This window comes from Vitis vinifera, chromosome 2 (assembly GCF_030704535.1).
Source record: "Vitis vinifera cultivar Pinot Noir 40024 chromosome 2, ASM3070453v1".
Classification (NCBI taxonomy): Eukaryota; Viridiplantae; Streptophyta; class Magnoliopsida; order Vitales; family Vitaceae; genus Vitis; species Vitis vinifera.
Genome location: NC_081806.1, coordinates 9,374,395 through 9,398,294, shown reverse-complemented (window position 1 = coordinate 9,398,294; position 23,900 = coordinate 9,374,395). Strand labels below are relative to the sequence as shown.

General features: G+C 35.5%; 1 protein-coding gene across 1 annotated transcript; it reads left to right on the top strand.

Moving 5' to 3' along the window:
* Window positions 1-270: 270 nt before the first annotated feature.
* LOC100248951 (P-glycoprotein-like) lies at window positions 271-9,145 on the top strand. The gene is made up of 12 exons (XM_002277511.5): window positions 271-847; window positions 1,012-1,066; window positions 1,167-1,342; window positions 2,540-2,740; window positions 3,005-3,264; window positions 4,450-4,990; window positions 5,573-5,952; window positions 6,159-6,574; window positions 6,788-7,029; window positions 7,120-7,367; window positions 7,502-7,914; window positions 8,296-9,145. The coding sequence occupies exons 1-12, from the start codon at window positions 596-598 to the stop codon at window positions 8,841-8,843; spliced, it is 3,732 nt and encodes a 1,243-aa protein (XP_002277547.1). The 5' UTR covers window positions 271-595; the 3' UTR covers window positions 8,844-9,145.
* The last annotated feature ends 14,755 nt before the right edge of the window (window positions 9,146-23,900 follow it).

Genomic DNA, 23,900 nt, shown 5'->3' with positions numbered 1-23,900 from the left:
GTGAAAACCAATAAGAAAACCTAATTTAAAAAATTAATCATTTGACGTCTTTTGCTACAATAAATGAGAGTTTACCAAACCTCATAAAGACCCATGAGATGAAAAAAAAAGGAGTAAATCCAAACAAACAGCTGAATTTCAATGTGAAATTTTCTCTGGGTGGTCCCTTGCAATTCAATACAGAGAGAGGAAAATCACTCAAAATGATTTAAAAATAAAATCAAATCTCATGGACATCATTTTTATATTTCCAAATGAGAAAACAGTCAAGGAGTCTTGTATATCCAGGGATTATAATGGCGGAGATGGCTACATCACAACTACACAACTGTCCCTCACAAAGAGATAATACCCCCTCTAACACAGTCAACATGGTGGTTTAGTCTGCACTAAATGATCCATCTAACCACTCACTCCCTTCCCTTTCTCAGAGATTATGCCCTTATCAATAATGCCTTCACACTCTTGCACCTCCACCACTTCCTCTTCTCTTCTTCCTCTCACTTACTCACATTTTTTCTTATAATAAAGTAACAAACCACTGCCACCTCCACCACCACCGCCACCGCCACTTGGGTCTCTCTCCATCTGCAAAATGGACGGCCCAAACCCATTTTCAGGCCAGAAGAAGGAAGGTGAAGAAGGGAAGAAGCCACGTAGAGTGCCTTTGCTGAAGCTATTTGCGTTTGCAGACCTTTATGACTGTTTTCTCATGGCTGTTGGGTCCGTTGGTGCTTGCATTCATGGAGCTTCCGTGCCCGTTTTCTTTATTTTCTTTGGAAAGTTGATAGATATTATTGGATTGGCCTATCTTTTTCCTGCCGCTGCTTCCCATAAAGTTGCCAAGGTATGAAAATATTCATCTTCAAAGAGTCGATTCAAACTATTTCTGGGTTTCTCAACCCATTAAATTTTTTTTATGGAAAGCGGGTATTTTGGGGTTTCCAACCTTCTTCATTGGGCAGGAGAGTCCTGTTTATTCTAAGTGCATCTATCTTTCGTTTTTTGCAGTATTCATTGGATTTTGTATACCTGAGCTTGGTTATATTATTTTCATCATGGGCTGGTATGGACCAACTATTCAAATTCTTTAAATTTATCAACTGTTGTTCAATGAATTCCTTTATTGTTATGGTTCATTATGTTTATTAATGTGAACACCATAGAGGTTGCTTGTTGGATGCATACTGGGGAAAGGCAAGCAGCAAAGATGAGAATGGCCTATGTGAGATCCATGCTGAATCAAGATATTAGTCTTTTTGACACTGAAGCAACCACTGGAGAGGTCATTTCTGCAATTACCAGTGACATTATTGTTGTTCAAGATGCTCTTTCTGAGAAGGTATAATTTCTTGGCCTAAAATTTTTTTGATCCCCAGTAATTTTTGGGATGTGCCTATCGAGTGTTTTTTTTACTTTTCTTTTTTTTTTTTCTTGAGTCTATTTTTCATTATTGCCAATTTTGGTTCATTTCCAAAACAGTGGATTTTTTTTCACAAAACTTGGGATATTCCAATTTCTATAAAGCCCAAACAAACCCTAAGTTCTATTGGATGTGATCAAAGGGTGTTGAAGAAACTGTGTCCATCCACCTCTTGAAAAGGGGTTTTTGACTTTTTACAGTTGTCTATGGAAACCAATGTCAGATGCCATAAATATCTTGACTATTTTGAATTGACTTTCCCAACAGTTCAGTCGTCAAGTTCCCAATGGCCTCTTTCTTCTGTTCTTTTCTTTTAGGAGAAATACAAATCCCATACATTACCAAACACATCCAGAAAAGGAAGCATCATAAGAGTCTATCAATCTAATCTTTTTCACCGAATATTACTATACAAAATGAAAACATATCCTCAGTGGGATGACCCAATTTTACAAGATTGTTCAATTTTAACAACAGAGGAGGAAATCTAGACAACATACTGAACATAGAAAGAGGTAAATTCATACCAAAAGCCAAAAATAAGGGGTAGAAAACAATACGTCTCTATTTTTATTTTCATTTATTATTATTATTATTATTATTAAAGAAAAGCAACTTAATTTGGTGGGTATTAATGAAATGGCAGTAGCCAACTGGGTTTTGAAATGTGATGCGATGTTTTTTATGTGGTGGTTTCAACTTTCAAGAAGGGAATGAATCTCAGCCAATTTATTGCTCTGTAGCTGAAAAGGAGTGGATGGCCCTAGAAGCATTTATTGGGTTTGTTGTGTAGAGTGGCCTCTTTGGATGTGGTTTTGCTAGCTTATCTATAATGGAACTTTTGTTTGGCAGATCGAATTTGGCTCTTAGGATCCACACATGTGGCAGGAAACCCATCACATTTTGTACTTTTTGTGTAAGGGTTACAAATTGGGCCTCGCCCACTATGAGGCCCGCCCACTCACCTAATCCAAACCTTTGTTGACCAATTGAATGGGTTACTGGTCTAATCTGAAAGACCAATTTACAGGCAACTTATTTCTTGTTTGATTCATAGAATAGAATTGAACTTATGCCATGGATTTCATATTTGAAGTTGAATTGTGGGTGATGCAGGTGGGCAACTTCATGCACTATATAAGCCGGTTCATCGCTGGCTTTGCAATTGGGTTTATTAGAGTATGGCAAATTAGTCTTGTGACACTTGCTATTGTTCCCTTAATTGCCATTGCTGGTGGTGTCTATGCTTATATTGCAACTGGACTCATTGCCAGAGTTCGAAAATCCTATGTGAAGGCTGGTGAAATTGCTGAGGAGGTGCTCTCTCTATCTCTCTCATGAGTCATGATCTCTTTTTAACAAATTCTCTCCTATATGGTGAAGTAATTACCTCTAAAATCACACTATGTCATCAGGGCTTCAGTGTAAAAAATTTCAGATGACAATGTTTGTCCTACCAGTACTTTAAAAATGAATAATTAAAGATGGTGTAAAACTCAATCCATTGAAGCATTCTTCTAAATTCATAAAGAAAAATCCCAACAATGTGGTCTCACCTGACGGATATGCTGTGATTCTCAGGTGATTGGGAATGTTAGGACAGTCCAAGCATTTGCAGGAGAAGAAAAAGCAGTAAAATTATACAAAACAGCTCTCTCCAATACTTACATATATGGAAGGAAAGCAGGCTTAGCCAAAGGTCTGGGGCTGGGTTCCATGCACTGTGTCCTTTTCCTTTCATGGGCATTGCTTGTTTGGTTCACTAGTGTTGTTGTTCATAAGAATATTGCCAATGGAGGAGAGTCTTTCACCACCATGCTTAATGTTGTTATTGCAGGCCTGTAAGTCTTCACTCCCTTTTCTTTATCCTTGCCACTTTCTTTAATTATTCCATTTTGTGTTAGCCCTTATACATATCATTTGAAAAAGCAAAAAACTAATCTTTGTCACAACAAATCTAGGCGCAGTTCTGAAATTAGTGAGAAAATGTTGCTATTTCGTTTCAAGATGAACTAGGCAAGAGATTTGTCATATTGTTTGAGATGGGATTTTTGTGATTTATGGCATTTTGAACTAGGTCCATTGTGTTTGACATGGACTTTGAAATGGGTTATTTGTCGAACCTGATGAGTTTAATACTCCTTACCTTGAATTTGTAGCAATTCGGAATGAGTCCATTGCTTTTTGTAACATTGAAATCATTCATCCTATACTTTCATCCATTTTCTTTTTCGAAAAATACAAATGACATGTTTGGTAATCTGTTTTGCATATTAGAAAACTTAGCATGCCTTTTAAGCATTCCTGTGATAAAGTTCCTTTCCTTTATTTCCATGCTTGGTCATGGCCAGCTACATGATTTTGACAATAGCCCGCTACATGTTTCTGACAATGGCCCGATTCTAGCAAATGGGATTTCAAATTGTATCAAAATTTGAATGATTTCGTATCCATGGGACGTCTGATGTTTCCCTTTGCATTCCTTTTGTCATGTATTTTCACTTGGGTTAGTGATCAGGACAAAGTAGCATATGAGAAGAAAAGCGAATGTGAAGATCCTAAAATTTAAAAGGATTTTGTTCATTTTTAAATGTTTAAAAGAGTTGACGTACATCATGTAGAAAGACTTGTAGCACAGTGACAAATCTGAAACTAGGAGATTATTTGAAATTTGAGTACTATTGGACAAAATTCTTGTTTTTTTTTTAAAAAAAGATTATTTATTTAAATAAATCAGGGGTGAATGCAAAACAGGGGGTAGATGGTAGATTAATGGCTCCATATGCCATGGAAAGCGATGGAACAATAACTTAAGAAAAATCAGTACTTCTTTTGTTTAGGAAATGAGTTCTTATATTTTATCATCATATGTGATCTGTGATCAAAGTGTACTGATCTATGCTTTCTTACCCTGAGGGCTTATATGTTCATAAACCTGGAGAAAATGAAGGGTTAAAACTACATTATTAGCTCTCATTGCTTTTCTGGCCAAGTTTTTAATTGTTTTTAGTGGTCAATAATCTCAGGTCACTAGGACAGGCGGCCCCAGACATTTCTGCATTCATTCGAGCCAAGGCATCCGCCTATCCCATTTTTGAGATGATAGAGAGGAACACAATCAGCAATACTAACTCCAAAACTGGACGGCAACTACACAAACTAGAGGGCCACATTCAATTCAGGGATATTTCCTTTAGTTATCCTTCTCGTCCTGATATACTTATCTTTAATAAGCTGTGTTTTGATATCCCTTCTGGGAAGATTGTGGCCCTTGTGGGAGGAAGTGGATCTGGAAAAAGCACTGTCATATCTTTGATTGAACGTTTCTATGAGCCTCTTGCTGGAGAAATACTACTAGATGGAAATGATATCAGGCAGCTTGACCTACAGTGGCTCAGGCAGCAAATCGGGTTGGTCAATCAAGAGCCTGCACTTTTCGCTACAAGCATCAGGGAGAACATTCTCTATGGAAAAGATGATGCCACCCTTGATGAGATTACACGAGCAGCCAAGCTTTCAGAGGCTATTTCTTTCATTAACAACCTCCCTGATAGATATGAAACTCAGGTATGGCTTTATGATTTATTGCTAAAAGAAGGAACATCATATATATAGATATGCTTGTTTTTTGGAAGCAACTTCAGGAAAAATGATTGATAGGGCCTATGAAGAACAGTTTGTGATGAGGTCATTTACCTTATTGTGATAAGAAGATGTAGCTATCTATGGTTACAGTGGTTATTGAAACTTGTAATGTTCCAAATTGTCATTTCTTGCAGACACAATCCAATGCTCTTTTTGGTTGCTGAGAAAAGGTATGAAAAGAAAAGAAGTTAAACCTAGAAATATGAGATCAAAATTTTCTCTTCTTCAGTTTCTCAGAAACCAAACAAATGGTGAAAAAGATGTGAAACTGTAGGGTTGAAAATTCCCAATCTACATAGATACTTCTTTTACAAAGCACAAGTAGTATTTTAAAATCTCTTCAACAAAGGCTTAAGGAAATATGCATTTTAAAGAATTATCTACATGTGATATCCATGAAAATTTACATAATAGCACTACAGAAAATATAGGAAATGTAGTACTCCTTTTCTGTTTCATGGGGCATGCATGTGAATTTTGTGCTGAAAAGAAGCATATTTTCAGGTGGGGGAGAGAGGAATACAGTTATCAGGTGGCCAGAAGCAAAGGATTGCAATAGCACGTGCGATTGTGAAAAATCCCTCGATTCTGCTACTGGATGAAGCTACAAGTGCACTTGATGCTGAGTCTGAGAAGAGTGTGCAGGAGGCACTTGATCGTGTTATGGTGGGACGAACAACTGTTGTAGTGGCCCATAGACTTTCTACCATAAGGAATGCTGATATGATAGCCGTCGTTCAACATGGGAAGATAGTGGAAACTGGGAGCCATGAGGAGCTCATTTCGAACCCAAGCAGTGCTTATGCATCACTTGTTCAACTGCAGGAGACAGCTTCTCTGAAACGCCACCCTTCACAGGGACCTACCATGGGAAGGCCACTAAGGTAACTTGCAAGCATTTTACTTATCTCATATATTATGCAAGAGCTTTAATGACATAGGTGCAAACATCACATTGCCCTTACTTCATGACTCATTATTTTTTAGCTGCAAAATCTTCCTATTTTAAGCAACATACAAAAGTCCAGACATTTGATATTATGAATTTACAGGATTATGAGTCCTATTACTGACTTTCAATTTGTTGTAGCATGAAGTGTTCACGGGAATTATCACGTACAACGACAAGCTTTGGTGCAAGTTTTCATTCTGATAGAGAATCTGTTGGCCGGATTGGTGCTGAGGGAGTGGAACCTGTAAAGTCAAAACAAGTTTCGGCAAGAAGATTGTATTCCATGGTGGGTCCTGACTGGTATTACGGGCTGGTAGGCACCATTTGTGCCCTAATTGCTGGAGCACAGATGCCACTTTTTGCTCTTGGAGTCACTGAGGCTCTCGTATCCTATTACATGGACTGGGACACAACACGCCATCAGGTTAAGAAGATTGCATTCCTCTTCTGTGGAGGTGCTTTCATAACAGTCATTGTTCATGCCATAGAGCACACATGCTTTGGGATCATGGGCGAGCGGCTCACTCTTCGCATTCGAGAAATGTTATTTTCTGGTAAAATTGTGGTCCTAGTCATCTCTGCTTGTATTAGCAGCAGCTTTTTTTCTTAAGAGAAAAGTGCTAATTGATATGAAGAATGGAAGCATAACATTTTTCTTCTGCATAGCATTTGAGATACAAGTTTGATTTTCCTACTCTTGAAAGTAGGTTATTGCAGGTATGAGATCATTAAAACAATCTGAAAGCTCTTCTTTTATTTCATTGCAGCCATTTTGGGGAATGAGATTGGATGGTTTGATGATGCAAACAACACAAGTTCTATGCTTTCATCCCGTCTAGAGAGTGATGCAACTCTGTTCAGAACCATAATTGTTGATCGTTCTACAATTCTCATACAGAATTTAGGTTTGGTTGTCACCTCATTCATCATTGCCTTCATCTTGAACTGGAGGATCACACTTGTCGTCTTGGCTACATATCCATTGATCATCAGTGGTCACATCAGTGAGGTTGCCTCTCTTTTTGAGTTTCTAATGGAGGTTCAAAAAAGGAAAGAGTTTTCTTAGATTTTTAAACTTTTTCTTCCCCTCTTGTTTCAGAAACTCTTCATGCAAGGCTATGGTGGAAATCTGAGCAAGGCCTATCTCAAAGCTAACATGATTGCCGGTGAGGCTGTGAGTAACATGCGCACTGTTGCTGCATTTTGCTCTGAAGAGAAGGTCCTTGACCTTTACTCTCGGGAGCTTGTGGAGCCTGCCAATAAGTCATTTACTCGTGGTCAAATTGCTGGCTTATTCTATGGGATCTCCCAGTTCTTCATCTTCTCATCCTATGGCCTTGCTTTATGGTATGTATCTTTTCATCTTTTGAACTTTTTCGATAGTGGATGCCACTTAGATTCCTACGGATATATCCATGGCCTTCCTTTAACTAGCTTAGTTCCAGAGCTTAAAGTGAATTTAAGTGCTTACGCTTTTATAGGTATGGCTCTATACTGATGGGGAAAGAGCTTGCTAGCTTTAAATCCGTGATGAAATCATTTATGGTTCTGATTGTAACGGCATTAGCCATGGGTGAGACTCTGGCCCTGGCCCCAGACCTTCTAAAGGGGAACCAAATGGTGGCATCAGTGTTTGAATTGATGGACAGAAAGACGGAGGTAATGGGTGATGCTGGAGAAGAGCTCACAAGAGTGGAGGGTACAATTGATCTGAAGGGTATCGAGTTTAGGTACCCTTCCAGGCCAGATGTAGTGATTTTCAAGGACTTTGATCTAAGAGTTCGCGCAGGCAAAAGCATGGCATTAGTGGGGCAAAGTGGCTCTGGCAAGAGTTCAGTTCTTTCTCTTATACTCAGGTTTTACGACCCAATCGCTGGGAAAGTGATGATTGATGGTGAGTTCTGTGGACAATCTATCTTGACTTGCTCTCTTATTCACATGAAATTTAGAAAATGGATGGAATGTAGGAAGTTTGCTGCCAAATATTTTTTGAATTTGATCTTCCAAGACCATTTTGCAAATTGGGTGATTTTTCCTTCCAAAGAAGTAAAAGACGGGCAATTTGACCAAAGTTCAAAACAGTACTTGTTATAGTTTTGGTGGTTTTCATCTTTCAATTTACAGTTCTATGTTCTTGGGATTTCTACTATAGGATATGATACTTTGCTCAAATTCTCTTCAAGATTTTTTTAGAATATGCTGTTATTCTAGTAATTAATTTTCTCAGATACAAAATCTGGACTAAAAAAGAGTTGCTTGCATATATTTCTTTCAGGGAAAGACATCAAGAAACTCAAGCTCAAATCCCTTAGAAAACACATTGGTCTAGTACAACAAGAACCAGCTCTCTTTGCCACATCAATCTTTGAAAACATCCTTTATGGAAAAGAGGGTGCTTCTGAAGCTGAAGTAATGGAAGCAGCTAAGCTTGCTAATGCACATAGTTTCATCTGTGGACTCCCTGAGGGCTATTCAACCAAAGTTGGAGAGAGAGGGGTGCAGCTATCTGGTGGCCAGAAACAAAGAGTAGCCATTGCCCGAGCTGTCCTAAAGAACCCAGAAATCTTGCTACTAGATGAAGCCACCAGTGCTTTAGACGTGGAGTCAGAGCGTGTGGTGCAACAAGCTCTAGACAGGTTGATGGTGAACCGAACAACAGTCCTGGTGGCACATAGGCTGTCCACCATAAAAAATGCAGACCAAATATCAGTTATACAAGACGGGAAGATAATAGAGCAAGGGACTCATTCAACTCTTGTAGAGAACAGGGAAGGAGCATATTTTAAGCTAATTAACCTACAGCAACAACAACAACAGCAATAACACCCACAACAAATTACCCAGGTGATTCATGACAGGGTATTTTGTTCTATAGTGTTCCCTTTTTATGTTTCATCTTTTATTTTTTCACCTTATACATATGGATTGGATGTTAATTTCAGTCATTGTTTCAGTAAGAAAATAATAACCATACATGTTGGAAAATGTTGTACAATTTAGAAGGGCATTTCCATTCCATATTGTTACTTGTTCTGCCTATTTGACCATCAGATTAAGAAATGGGGGAAAGAGGAAGACCTCTAATCTCACATGGCAAAAAAATAAATGAATGTAACATTTTCATTTGTTTGCTTTTTGAGAGACTCGCAAATTGCATGTAACACAACTAAGCCAAATAATTTTACTGTTTTGTTATTATCATTATTATTTCCTCAGGAATCAAAGAATGGGTAATGGAAGATTTCAAATTGAATTTCCCTTGTTTACTCACTGAATTTGCTGGCTTTTAGGCATGATTTGAATCTTAGGAGATACTGATCTCATGACTGTACCAAGCTCTCATTCTTATAATGGATGCTTCCAATATCTCTTTAAAATAGGTCCATAATAAATTCATATATACCAGTTTCAGAAATCTTTTCTTCCACATGTATATCACCAGTGGCCTTCCTCACATCTAATGAAACATCAGGTCACACCAGCCTCAGAAAATAAAATAAGAAGAACCATCTGGGGGAGGTGGAAGCCAAGTCTACTTGCTTAAGTCTAGTCTAACAATAAAATTAATGGTTTTAATAGTGGGGATGGACGTGATGATTGACGGATTTAATTGTTAAAGAGAACCAAAAGCAACATTTCCTTTTAAGAAAATTTTATTAGTTTTATTAGGGAAGAAGACTTTTATTAACCATCTTTTGCCAAACCTCCTGAGATTGCTCCACAATCCTAACCATGCTATTCATATAATTTTCTTGTACAATATGTTATTATGGTATCTCCTTTTTGGAGAATTGAATTTAATTAATTTTCATTTATTTTACTACATAAATGATTGTATAAAACATGTACAATAATCCAATGAATACATGAAAAATTCCAAAGAGCCTACGATCCTACTTTTTTCTTTCTCTTCTCCTCGTTCAATGTCTTCTTCACGTTCTCAATTATCGTGAGCATCTTCAGTTCAACCCATGCTATCTCAATGTGATAATTAGCATTCCATCCTCAAACAACCTTATTGGTATAAATGTCTTCACCCAAATACTATTGGATTAACTCACCCCTATGACCCATCCTCATAGTTAGCTCAATTTGATTCTCTACTATTTGACTATATATGATCTTCTCGGGTTCATTGACGAAATCAATGTCTGTCCTCCAAAAACAGTTAGGGAAGGAGACAGAAATTTCTGAACCAAGTTGCTTGCAATGGATGCAACAAGATCATAAGCTACTTCTCAATGTTATCCCAAGTCATCCTATGAGCTTGGAGTTGACCAAGTGGTCTTAAAGCCAACAAAAGTTGCTGTAAAGTGATGGGATTGAAGAAACAACTCACCTCAATCTATCGTGGCTCTAGCTCTGTTTTAGATTACCTCGGGACTAAGGATGAGTTAGCCCTTGTTGATGCTCTAATCCCTAATGACTTGTTATCCATACTTTAAATGATATAAGCGGTAAATTCAAAGACATCTCAACAACAGTTCATGCAAGGGACTCTATAATCTCCTTTGAGGAACTCCATGACAAACTCATTGAATATGAGTCCTTCCTTGAAAGAGAAAAGTCATTCCAACAAATCCCCTTTTACCATCAACAACACACGTTTTAGCACGAATCAAAATCTACAATACCAAGGAAAGAAAGGTGGTGACAACCCAAACCAATCAAATTAGAATCAATACCATCGAAATAATGGTCATAAAAATGGTTTGAACACTACTAATCAAAATGGAAACAATTATAACATAATTTATTAATTTTGTGAGAAGTGTGATCACTCAACCTACATATTATTAGGATTGAGCCCCTAAAAGCAAGAAATGATGTAACAAAGTTAGACTTAATTATCTCCTTGCTATCATTTTGGTATATTGACATTGATTTGAGCATTCAAACCTGTAGACCCTCCATTTTGTCCTCCTAGCATACATGTCCTATTAGGTATTTGTTCAATACTTTACAGCAATTTCCTAGTGGCCCATTGCTACTCGTGTAGCTTATATTTTCTAAGTCACCTTGGGGACTTTGGTTGAGGGATTTATCCAACTCCATTGTAACTTTTGGAAGTCCTAATTTAGACCTAAGCCCATTTAGGTACACTTTGGCCCATTAGGCACCACCTTAGGCCCATTTAGGCACCCTAGACACATTTAGGCACCTTAGGCCCATTTAGGCACCCTAGGCCCATTTAGATACACTTGGCCCACTTAGGCACCCTAAGCCCACTTAGGCACCCTAGGCCCACTTAGGCACCTTATGTCATTTAGGCACCTTAGGCCCATTTAGGCACCCTAGACCCATTTAGGCACCCTAAGCTCATTTAAATACACTTGGCCCACTTAGGCTCACTTAGGCCCACTTAGGTCACTTTTTAGGTAATTTTTTGCATGTTTGCATTATTTCATTTTTTGTATGGCTTGCATCACTTGCGTGGCTCGTTTATTTTAAAGTTGCATGACTTGACTTTTTATTATTTTATTTTTATTTGTTTTATTTATTATCTTGTCTATTTCTTCATCTATTCTATTTCCTTATTATTTTGTCACTTTTTCCGTAAAGCTTGTCCTTACTTATCTATTTTAATTTAATAATTTTGTGTAAATGTTTATTTTATTTTATTTTATTTTATTTTATTTTTTAGTATTATTATTATTATTTTATTACTTGTCCTTATTTATTAGAAATTTTGTAGGAATGTATGGAAGGTGCGCACGGTATTGATATTTGGAATGTGGGATTTCCTTAGATGCATGATCATTGGAGATGGAATAGATACCATATTGAGATTGGAAGATATGTTTTGGGAGAGTTTAAGGAAAGGTGGCTCTAGGAGATAAGGAAACAATTGAAGACTAACACGGCTTGGAGAAGGAGATTGGAGTTTGAGGTTTTTCTTTAGAAAGGGAGAATTAAAAAAAAAAAAAAAGAAAAGAAAAAAAAAAAGACTACCAATTTGGTTTTGGAGGAATTATAAGGTTGTGTGTTTAATGAAGAAAATGAGAGGGTTCTTTAGAGGAAAGTGACATTTTTCCTTAAAAGAAAATAAAAGTCAGCACCTTTTTTTTTTTGGGAAGCTTGAGACCACACTTAGGAGGGTTTTTCAGCACATTTTTGGGTGAGAATTTTAGGCAGAGGGAACACGCGGAGAATTTTTTTTTTGAGAGAGAGAACACGTAGAAAACTTAGGCGGAGCAGAAGACTCTTTGGACAACGGATTCGGTTGCACACAAGAGCCATGTATTCGGAAAGGATATCAGCGACACGAGGTAGGTAAGTTCCCGTTTTTAATCTCAATTTAATTTAGTTTTAATTTTATTTTTAAATTTGAATGTGTTAATGATTTTAATTCATTAGTTTAAATAATCTTGTGAGACAAAGTTTATATTTTTAATTCCGGATTAGTTTAGTTTTAGTTTATGTTTTAGTTTGAATGTGTTAGTGATTTTAATTCATTAGTTTAAATAATCTTGTGAGATAAAGTGTATATTTTTAATTCCGGATTAGTTTAGTTTTAATTTATGTTTTAGTTTGAATGTGTTAGTGATTTTAATTCATTAGTTTAAATAATCTTGTGAGATAAAGTGTATATTTTTAATTCCGGATTAGTTTAGTTTTAGTTTATGTTTTAGTTTGAATGTGTTTGTGATTTTAATTCATTAGTTTAAAAAAAATTGTGAGATAAAGTTTATATTTTTAATTCTGGATTACTTTAGTTTTAGTTTATGTTTTAGTTTGAATGTGTTATCCATTTCCTACATATTGATACACATTTCTGATTCGATACCTTCTTCACATCATTCACATGTTTCATTGGTGATTTGACCACTTATCCTTTCTCTTGTTCCACCATTGACATTTTCTTTGGTTACCTTTAGGTCCATGGCTCATGAGATTTTTCTATGTATTACATCTTGTACACGAGGGTATGGGTTTGATCATCAGGTATTTGAGCCTAGTTTCCCTTCATTTCTTTTACTTTATCAGCCTGGCCTACGTTACATCCCGTGTCTTAAGACCACCCTGAGGCCATGAGATCAGATGATATCTTTGACAGCCTCTTATTAGGCTGGTGTTTGGGATTCGGTTGACATATAGACGTCGTCTCATTTCTTCTTCTGGGGGATGCTTCTTTGATGCTTGGAGATGTTAGTGATGGATGTAGACAATTGCTTCATCTCATGGATGATATTTGACGTTGTCTGGCTTTCCATTCTATTGTGTATTAGCTATCATACTGGGGCATATTCCTCTTTCATTTGGTTGAGATGAGCCCCTACTTCGAGCTTGGGCATTTTCACCGATCAGAGATCTCTAATGGAGTATGTCGAGATGATGTCAGTTCTAGTGGAGCATTGTTGAGCTCATTGACAGTTTTCATGATTCTAGGTTCCATTTATGGAGTATTTTTAGATAGGCTAGTGGATTATTGTTGAGTTGGAGATAGTTGATTGATGATGTTGGATTCATCATTTTATTGTGCATTAGATACCCACACTAAGGCACATTTCCACCTTTCTCCAAGGTTCCTAGTTGTTGTTGGACAGTATGGCTATCCTTATTCATGGTTATAGAGATGTTTGATTGATTTTGACAAATTCTTTATTATACATCTGATATCCATACTAGAGCATATTCTCCTCTCCTTGTCGAGATTTTGTTTGCACAGTGGTATGAGGATGGATGATTGGTGTTGGTTATCTACCTCATGACTTTGACATCAAATTTTATATTGGAGCATATTTCCCTATTTTCTTTGAGTATCCTTGAGATTGGGACAACGACCAACTTGGTTTTAGATTGAGTACTAATCTGAGGCTCCTGATGATTTACTGTATCAAGACCTCCCTACATGGATTTGTTGAGATAGAGATGGATCATATCGAGTTTCAGCCGAGGAGCATGGGTGGATCCTTTAGCTATATTTTCTTGAGATTGATTGTTTTCATCATTGATTACCTTGTAGATTGGGTTATCCAAATGAGCAATATTTTTGTGCATTTTGAGATTTGATTTTAGATGAGTCGCGATATACATACTCCGAGATTTACCTTTTGAGATTCGTTGACAGAGCAGCTCTTGAGACATATAGAGTTTTTTCATTTCAAATTTTTCAAAGGTTCATCATGATAGATCAGTTTTTGACCCATTGATTTCAGTAGATGATTGGTCTATTGGTTGTTTCAATAGTACGAGCACCTAGGATACGGGGGCATATTTCTCTTCCTAAGTTCAGTAGTCCAACCCTTAGCATTTTGAGCATACGACTTTGAACCTATTTGCTTCCCATCCACTTTCGAGTTGGTATTCTATATTCATGCCTTTCAGAGCCCAGAGCTCACGACCAAGAGTCATTTTTCTCATTTCTAACCTAGAGTCATTTCTTTTTCATTTAGAGCCCAAAGCTCATGACCCAGATTCGTTTTTCTCATTTATGACCTAGTCGTTTCTTTTCCATTTAGAGCACAAAGATCACGACCGAAAGTCATTTTTCATTTATGACCAAGAGTCATTTTTTTTTCATTTAGAGCCCAAAGCTCACAACCCAGAGTCGTTTTTCTCATTTATGATCCAAAGTTTTTTTTTTTTCATTTAGAGCCCAAGGCTCACGACCTAGAGTTGTTTTCCTTATTTATAACCCAGAGTCATTTCTCTTTCATTTAGAACCCAAAGCTCACAACTTAGAGTCGTTTTTCTAATTTATGACCTAGAGTCATTTTTTTTTCATTTAGAGCCCAAAGCTCATGACCTAGAGTCATTTTTCATTTATGACCCATAGTTTTTTTTTTTTTTTTTTTCATTTAGAGCCCAGAGCTCACGACCTAGAGTCATTTTTCATTTATGACCCATAGTTTTTTTTTTTTTTTTTTTCATTTAGAGCCCAGAGCTCACGATCTAGAGTCATTTTTCTCATTTATGACCTAGTGTCATTTCTTTTTCATTTAGAGCCCAGAGCTCACGACCCAGAGTTGTTTTTCTCATTTATGACCTAGAGTCTTTTCTTCTTCATTTAGAGCCTAGAGCTCATGACCTAGAGTCGTTTTTCTCATTTATGACCCATAGTCATTTTTTTTCCATTTAAAGCCCAAAGCTCACGACCTAGAGTCGTTTTTCTCATTTATGACCCAGAGTCATTTCTTTTCCATTTAGAGCCTAGAGTTCATGACCTAGAGTCATTTTTCTTATTTATGACTTAGAGTCATTTCTTTTCCATTTAGAGCCTAGAGTTCACAACCTAGAGTCGTTTTTCTCATTTATGACCCAAAGTCATTTCTTTTTCATTTAGATCCTAGAGCTCACGACCTAGAGTTGTTTTTCTCATTTATGACCCATAGTCATTTTTTTTCCATTTAGAGCCCAAAGCTCACGACCTAGAGTCGTTTTTCTCATTTATGACCCAAAGTCATTTCTTTTTCATTTAGATCCTAGAGCTCACGACCTAGAGTTGTTTTTCTCATTTATGACCCAGAGTCATTTCTTTTCTATTTAGAGCCCAGAGCTCATGACCTAGAGTCATTTTTCATTTATGACCCAAAGTCATTTCTTTGTCATTTAGAGCCTAGAGTTGTTTTTCATTTATGACCCATAGTCATTTCTTCTCCATTTAGAGCCCATAACTCACGACCCAGAGTCATTTTTCATTTATGACCTAGAGTCATTTCTTTTTCACTTAGAGGTTAGAGCTCACGACCTAGAGTTGTTTTCTCATTTATGACCCAAAGTCATTTCTTTTTCATTTGGAGCCTAGAGCTCACGACTCAGAGTCGTTTTTCTTATTTATGACTCAGAGTCATTTCTCTTTCATTTAGAGCCCAAAGCTCATGACTCATAGTCGTTTTTCTTATTTATGACCTAGAGTCATTTCTTTTTCATTTAGAACCCAAAGGTCATGACCTAGAGTCGTTTTTTTTTTCACTTAGAGCCTAGAGCTCACGACTTAGAGTCGTATTTCATTTATACCCCAAAGTCATTTCTTTTCCATTTAGAGCTCAGAGCTCACGACCCATAGTCGTTTTTCTCATTTATGACCCAAAGTCTTTTTTTTTTCATTTAGAGCCTAGAGCTCACAACCTAGAGTCATTTTTCTTATTTATGACCTAAAGTCATTTCTTTTTCATTTAGAGCCTAGAGCTCACGACCCAGAGTCATTTTTCTAGTTTATGACCTAGTGTCATTTCTTTTTCATTTAGAGCCCAAAGCTCACGACCTAGAGTCGTTTTTCTCATTTATGACCCAAAGTCATTTCTTTTTCATTTAGAACCCAAATCTCATGACCTAGAGTCGTTTTTCTCATTTATGACCCAGAGTCATTTTTTTTCCATTTAGAGCCCAAAGCTCACGACCTAGAGTTGTTTTTCTCATTTATGACCCAGAGTATTTTTTTTTTTCCATTAAGAACCTGGAGTTCACGACCTAGAGTCATTTTTCTCATTTATGACCTAGAGTCATTTTTTTTTCCATTTAGAGCCCAAAGCTCATGACCTAGAGTCGTTTTTCTCATTTATGACCCAAAGTCATTTCTTTTCCATTTAGAGCCTAGAGTCGTTTTTCTCATTTATGACCGAGTGTCATTTTTCTTTTCATTTAGAGCCCAAAGCTCACGACCTAGAGTCGTTTTTCTTATTTATGACCCAGAGTATTTTTTTTCCATTAAAAGCTTGGAGCTCACAACCTAGAGTCGTTTTTCTCATTTATGACCTAGAGTCATTTTTTTTCCATTTATAGCCCAAAGCTCACGACCTAGAGTTGTTTTTCTCATTTATGACCCATAGTCTTTTTTCTTTTTTTTTTTCATTTAGAGCCTAGAGCTCATGACCTAGAGTCGTTTTTCTCATTTATGACCTAAAGTCATTTTTTTTTCCATTTAGAGCCTATAGCTCACGACCTAGAGTCATTTTTCTCATTTATGACCCAAAGTCGTTTTTCTCATTTATGACCTATAGTCATTTCTTTTCCATTTAGAGCCCAGAACTCATGACCTAGAGTCGTTTTTCATATATGACCCAGGGTCATTTATTTTTCATTTAGAGCTCAAAGTTGTTTTTCATTAATGACCCAGAGTCATTTCTTTTCCATTTAGAGCCCATAGCTTACGACTCAGAGTCGTTTTTCATTTATGACCTAGAGTCATTTCTTTTACACTTAGAGCCCAAAGCTCAAGACCTAGAGTTGTTTTTCTCATTTATGACCCAGAGTCATTTCTTTTTCATTTAGAGCATAGAGCTCACGACCTAGAGTCGTTTTTCTTAGTTATGACCCAGAGTCATTTCTCTTTCATTTAGAACCCAAAGCTCACGACCCAAATTTGTTTTTCTTATTTACGACCTAGAGCCATTTCTTTTTCATTTAGAGCCCAAAGCTCATGACCTAGAGTCATTTTTCATTTATGACCCAGAGTCATTTTTTTTTCATTTAAAGCCCAAAGCTCATGACCTAGAGTCGTATTTCATTTATATCCCAAAATCATTTCTTTTCCATTTAGAGCCCAGAGCTCAATACCCAGAGTTGTTTTTCATTTATGACCTAGAGTAATTTCTTTTTCATTTAGAGTTCAGAGCTCACGACCTAGAGACATTTTTCTCATTTATGACCCAGTATCATTTCTTTTTCATTTAGAGCCCAGAGCTCACGACCTAGAGTAATTTTTCTCATTTATGACCGAGAGTCATTTCTTTTTCATTTAGAGCCTAGAGCTCATGACCTAGAGTCGTTTTTCTCATTTATGACCCAGAGTCATTTCTTTTTCATTTAGAGCCTAGAGCTCATGACCTAGAGTCATTTTTCTCATTTATGACTCCGAGTAATTTTTTTTCCATTTAGAGCCCGAAGCTCATGACCTAGAGTTGTTTTCTCATTTATGACTTAGAGTTATTTATTTTCCATTTAGAGTCTGGAGTTCATGACCCAGAGTTGTTTTTCTCATTTATGACCCAGAGTCATTTTTTTTCCATTTACAACCCAAAGCTCACGACCTAGAGTCGTTTTTTCTCATTTATGACCTAGAGTCATTTCTTTTCTATTTAGAGCCCGGAGCTCACAACCCAGAGTCGATCATCTCATCTATGGCCCAAAGTCATTCTTTCCACGTAGAGCCTTGAGCTCATGACATAGAGTTGTTCCATTTTTGTGATTACGACCCCGTGTTTCGAGCTTAGTCTCGTCATGTGCTAGGATAAAATCTCTAGTCTTTTTCTTTTAGTTCTTCGGTATAATTCACTTCGTTCCACTCATTATTCGTATTTTACTCACATTCCCTACACTCGTGATCTCCACCAAAGAGGGGCATATTTGTAGACCCTCCATTTTGTCCTCCTAGCACATGTCCTGTTAGGTATTTGTTCAGTACTTTACAGTAATTCCTTGGTGGCCCATTATTACTCGCGTAGCCTATATTTTCTAAGCAACCTTGGGGACTTTGGTTGAAGGATTTATCCAACTCCATTGTGACTTTTGACATCCCTAATTTAGACCTAGGCTCATTTAGGTACACTTTGGCCCATTTAGGCACCCTAAACCCATTTAGGCACCCTAGACCCATTTAGGCACCCTAGGCCCACTTAGGCACCCTTGGCCCACTTAGGCACCCTTGGCCCACTTAGGCACCCTTGGCCCATTTAGGCACCCTAGGCCCATTTAGATATTGGCCCACTTAGGCTCACTTAAGCCCACTTAGGTCACATTTCAGGTAATTTTTGGCATGTTTGCATGATTGCATTTTTTGTATGGCTTGCATGACTCGTTTATTTTAAAGTTGCATGACTTGACTTTTTATTATTTTATTTTTGTTTATTTTATTTATTATCTTGTCTATTTCTTCATCTATTCTATTTCCTTATTATTTTATCATTTTTTCCGTAATGCTTGTCCTTACTTATCTGTTTTAATTTACTAATTTTGTGTAAATGTTTTTTTAATTTAATTTATTTTTATTTTTTAGTACTATTATTATTATTATTTTATTACTTGTCCTTATTTATTTGAAATTTTGTAAGAAATGTATGGAAGGTGTGCACGGTATTGATATTTAGAATGTGGGATTTCCTTGGATGCATGATCATTGGAGATGGAATGGAAACCATATTGAGATTGGAAGATACGTTTTGGGAGAGTTTAAGGAAATGTGGTTGTAGGAGATAAGAAAACAATTGAAGACTGACACAGCTTGGAGAAGGAGATTGGAGTTTGAGGTTTTTCTTTAGAAAGAGAGACAATTAAAAAAAAAGGAAGACTACCAATTTGGTTTTGGAGGAATTATAAGGTTGTGCGTTTAATGAAGAAAGTGAGAGGGTTCTTTAGAGGAAAGTGAGATTTTTCCTTAAAAGAAAATAAAAGTTAGCACCTTTTTTTTTGGGAAGCTTGAGACCACACTTGAGAGGGTTTTTTAGCACATTTTTGGGTGAGAATTTTGGGCAGAGGGAACACGCGGATAAATTTTTTTTGAGAGAAAACACGCACAGAACTTAGGGAAAGCAGCAGGACTCTTTGGACAACGGATTCAGCTACACACAAGAGCCACATATTTGAGAGGGGTATCAGCGACACGAGGAAGGTAAGTTCCTCTTTTTAATCTCAATTTAATTTAGTTTTAATTTTATTTTCTAATTTGAATGTGTTAGTGATTTTAATTCATTAGTTTAAATAATCTTGTGAGATAAAGTTTATATTTTTAATTCCGGATTAGTTTAGTTTTAGTTTATGTTTTAGTTTGAATGTGTTAGTGATTTTAATTCATTAGTTTAAATAATCTTGTGAGATAAAACTTATATTTTTAATTCCGGATTAGTTTAGTTTTAGTTTATGTTTTAGTTTGAATGTGTTTGTGATTTTAATTTATTAGTTTAAATAATCTTGTGAGATAAAGCTTATATTTTTTTTATTCCGGATTAGTTCAGTTTTAGTTTATGTTTTAGTTTGAATGTGTTAGTGATTTTAATTCATTAGTTTAAATAATCTTGTGAGATAAAGTTTATATTTTTAATTGCGAATTAGTTTAGTTTTAGTTTGAATGTGTTTGTGATTTTAATTCATTAGTTTAAATAATCTTGTAAGATAAAGTTTATATTTTTAATTCCGGATTAGTTTAGTTTTAGTTTAACATGTTTTAATTTGAATGTGTTTGTGATTTTAATTCATTAGTTTAAAAACAATTGTTAGATAAAGTTTATATTTTTAATTCCGAATTAGTTTAGTTTTAGTTTATGTTTTACTTTGAATGTGTTAGTGATTTTAATTCATTAGTTTAAATAATCTTGTGAGATAAAGTTTATATTTTTAATTCCGAATTAGTTTAATTTTAGTTTGAATGTGTTTGTGATTTTAATTCATTAATTTAAATAATCTTGTGAGATAAAGCTTATATTTTTAATTCCAGATTAGTTTAGTTTTAGTTTATGTTTTAGTTTAAATGTGTTTGTGATTTTAATTCATTAGTTTAAATAATTTTGTTAGATAAAGTTTATATTTTTAATTCCGAATTAGTTTAATTTTAGTTTATGTTTTAGTTTGAATGTGTTAGTGATTTTAATTCATTAGTTTAAATAATCTTGTGAGATAAAGCTTATATTTTTAATTCCGGATTAGTTTAGTTTTAGTTTATGTTTTAGTTTGAATGTGTTAGTGATTTTAATTCATTAGTTTAAATAATCTTGTGAGATAAAGTTTACATTTTTTTTAAATTCCTGATTAGTTTAGTTTTAGTTTGAATGTGTTAATAATTTTAATTCATTAGTTTAAATAATTTTATTAGATTAAGTTTATGTTTTTAATTCCGATATAGTTTTGTTATAATTTATATTTTAGTTTGGATATATTTGTGGTTGTAATTCAATAGTTTAATCATGCTAAATAAAATTCATGTTTTTAATTATAATTTAGTTTAGTTTTTAATTTCTTTTTTTTACTTTGAGTATGTTTATGATTTTAATCCAATAGTTTAATTAATCCCATTACATAAAGTTTATGTTTTTTTTTAGTTCTAATTGAGTATAGTTTCAATTTATTTTTATTTTTTCAATCTAGGTGTACTTGTGTGTTTAGCCAATGTTATGTTAATTCTTGATTGTTATGCTCAATTTATGTGCTTCTTGAATACTAGTCTTTAATTTTTGGTGAATGTCTCATTAGCTTATTTGATCTAAGTTTGAATAATTTATTGCTTTGATGGTCTCTCGTAAAATTTACTTTTCAAAGGCCATCGGAAAATAGTGAAGATTGGCCTCCATTCTCACCACTTTAGTTTGCTCGGATTGTCCAAAATTTGAATTCGTTTTCTTCTGTTTTGCTCGGTATTTTATTTCTTGTGTTTTGTTGTTTTCACATTAATTCCCTTTATTTTAAATTCATATGCTTTTCTCAAAAGATACCTTTGAAAATTTTGTGTTAAAAAATTCATTTAGAGTCCTCAGGATCAAAATCTTTTTTTTTTTTTAAATAATATGCAACCATATCTTGATTGGTTTGCATCCTTCTTGGCTTCCAATGAAAATTTTGGTTTTGAACAAAACAAGAATCAAAGCTTGTGGTCCCAAATAAATGGAACAATTCTAGGCTAAATTCGTGTATATCGATTGGGGAATTGGTGAAACTCCTACATAAGAAAATCTTTTCAAAACTTATTTTTGCTACCACCCTTGCTATTTGTTGTTATCATGTCTATTTATTTTTTATGAATTATATACAAGATGTATGTGATAATTGATGATTTCGTAGACTTTGATAATTTTTTCTATGCTAATTAGATATGCATGTTAGAATTTCTTGTTTTATTATTTATTATCTAATCCCCCATGTCTTAAGAAAGCGTATTATGAGTTATCTATGCTATCCAAATATGCTCTCCTATCACCTACCTTCTAAATTCTGTGAACATGATTGTCACTGTGAACTATACCTATGTTTGATAGTGCTTGGGTGTCTTGATATTTGTTACATTATCCGATCATTTATGATAAAACGCATGTTAGGTGATATATTATCTAAACTAATCATTGATGTTTTATGATAGTGCTTAAGAAATGGTCCAGGTACGCACCCTAAATCTTCTCTATGATTGTGATTGGTTTTCTTGCTAGGCATGCCATTATTTTGAAATCACCTAGCCTACTTAGGTATCTATAATTAACCAATTAACTTCCACATTTCCCTTAACTTAGTCAGTAGAAACCTTTATAGGGCTTAGAGGGGTGCTACCTTTTAGAAGTACCTTCCTAATAAGTAACCTGATCCTCGGACTTAGACTCGGGTTTTTCAAAGACACGCTTTTCCAAAAACTACGAAGTCATTTTTTTTAGGGTTTTATTTCTTGTTTTGTTTTCCCTTTAAAATAAAATAAAATAAGTGGCGACTCCGACTTTTCTAAAATTAATTTTTCACAAATAAAAAGCGAGTCTCGTCGATCGAGTGGGGACACACGTGAAAAATACGAGTCCACAAAACCATGTCTTTTACATTGTACATGACTTGGTTGCATTAAAAATTGCACAAAAGATACAAGTCATGGGTTCCTTGTAAGTGGATAAGTATTCCACAATTGGTTCATGGATTTGGGTAATCTAGTAGAGACTATAGTGCACCACTTCCTAATTGGAGATATGGTTTGTCTAAGTTGTCAGGATTAGTTTCTCATGGTGAGTGCACTAGTGTATGTAATACACACTGGACATGACCTACGATGAATGACGCAAGGCTATTAATTATCATGATTCACCAAACTACTATACTATATGGACTCTCAACCTTGAGAGGATATTGAGCCTGTGCCAAAATCAACAAGAGGCTTTGACCTATGGGTGAGACCTTAAAGTTGTAATATATCTCTATGGATTAGGTCACTATTGATAGAGGCTGGTGACAATAGGTATTCTCAATAGAGGCACCATGATATCTCATGGGATTGAGATAGTGTGTCCTCTTAAGTGATCTAAAGGACATGTGATCATGAAATCTATGGTCATAGTAATTTCTTTAGTGGAATTTGACATATGCACCTTAGAGTTAGAGTATGTTAGTTGATTACATAATAAGTGAGATATGTAACTCAATGATTTGAGAGCTGATCTTAATTAGTGATAACACTACTTAGATAGATTAAGGACACCAATTCATAGGAAGTCTACATACAATGGTTAGTAAGTCACAAACCTAAGCATTTTGCATCTCATTGTAATATATATGGGGTACTGGAGTGCAGTTGACTCTCTGTAGTGAAATATTGAGTTAATTTCATAATTGGATTATGAGGGATCCAATACTCCTATGGGTCCTATGGTCCCCACTTTGAGCTCATATTCCTTGATGGCATGGTTTATGAGGGTTGGATGGGTTTTTAGTTCACTTTTGTGCATAAGGACGTTTTGGTAATTACGTAAGGCTGCACAAGGATAAGTGAGTGGTATGTTTGAACTAAGCTAATTGATTAATTAGAACTTTGTATGGTTAATTAATCAATTAGCAATCTTTTTTAGTTAGATTAAGTGACCCAAGCCCATGGTGGCCTTAAGTGACTTAAGCCTAGTAGGAAACCTATAAATATCCTTTTAGGGGTTAAGGTTCCTAGGTCTTGCCATTCTTCATTTTCAATCCAAAAATAACCAAAGCCATTAAAATCTCCACTATCTCAATGCCTAGACACAAGGAAGAATCATCGGGCAAAATACCTTGGTTGTACAAGAAACGCACTAGAATCACACAGGACACATGCACAAGAACAACATAAGATGCACACAAGCTATGTCCATGAGAATCGAACGCGATGTGCACAGGCCATGTGCATAGGAATCGCACGGGACGCACATGTGGGTAGCAGGATGAGGAAAGATTCTTCAATTTTTCTAAGCATGTTTTTCACCATAATGAATTGATCTGGGAACATCTAGATTCAGA

Bases quoted from the DNA above. Each gene is read 5' to 3' on its own strand.
- LOC100248951 (XM_002277511.5), top strand. From the start codon at position 596: ATGGACGGCCCAAACCCATTTTCAGGCCAGAAGAAGGAAGGTGAAGAA. The intron at 5,953-6,158 runs GTAACTTGCAAG...AATTTGTTGTAG, and splicing joins ACCATGGGAAGGCCACTAAG to CATGAAGTGTTCACGGGAAT. The intron at 7,915-8,295 runs GTGAGTTCTGTG...TATTTCTTTCAG, and splicing joins TGGGAAAGTGATGATTGATG to GGAAAGACATCAAGAAACTC.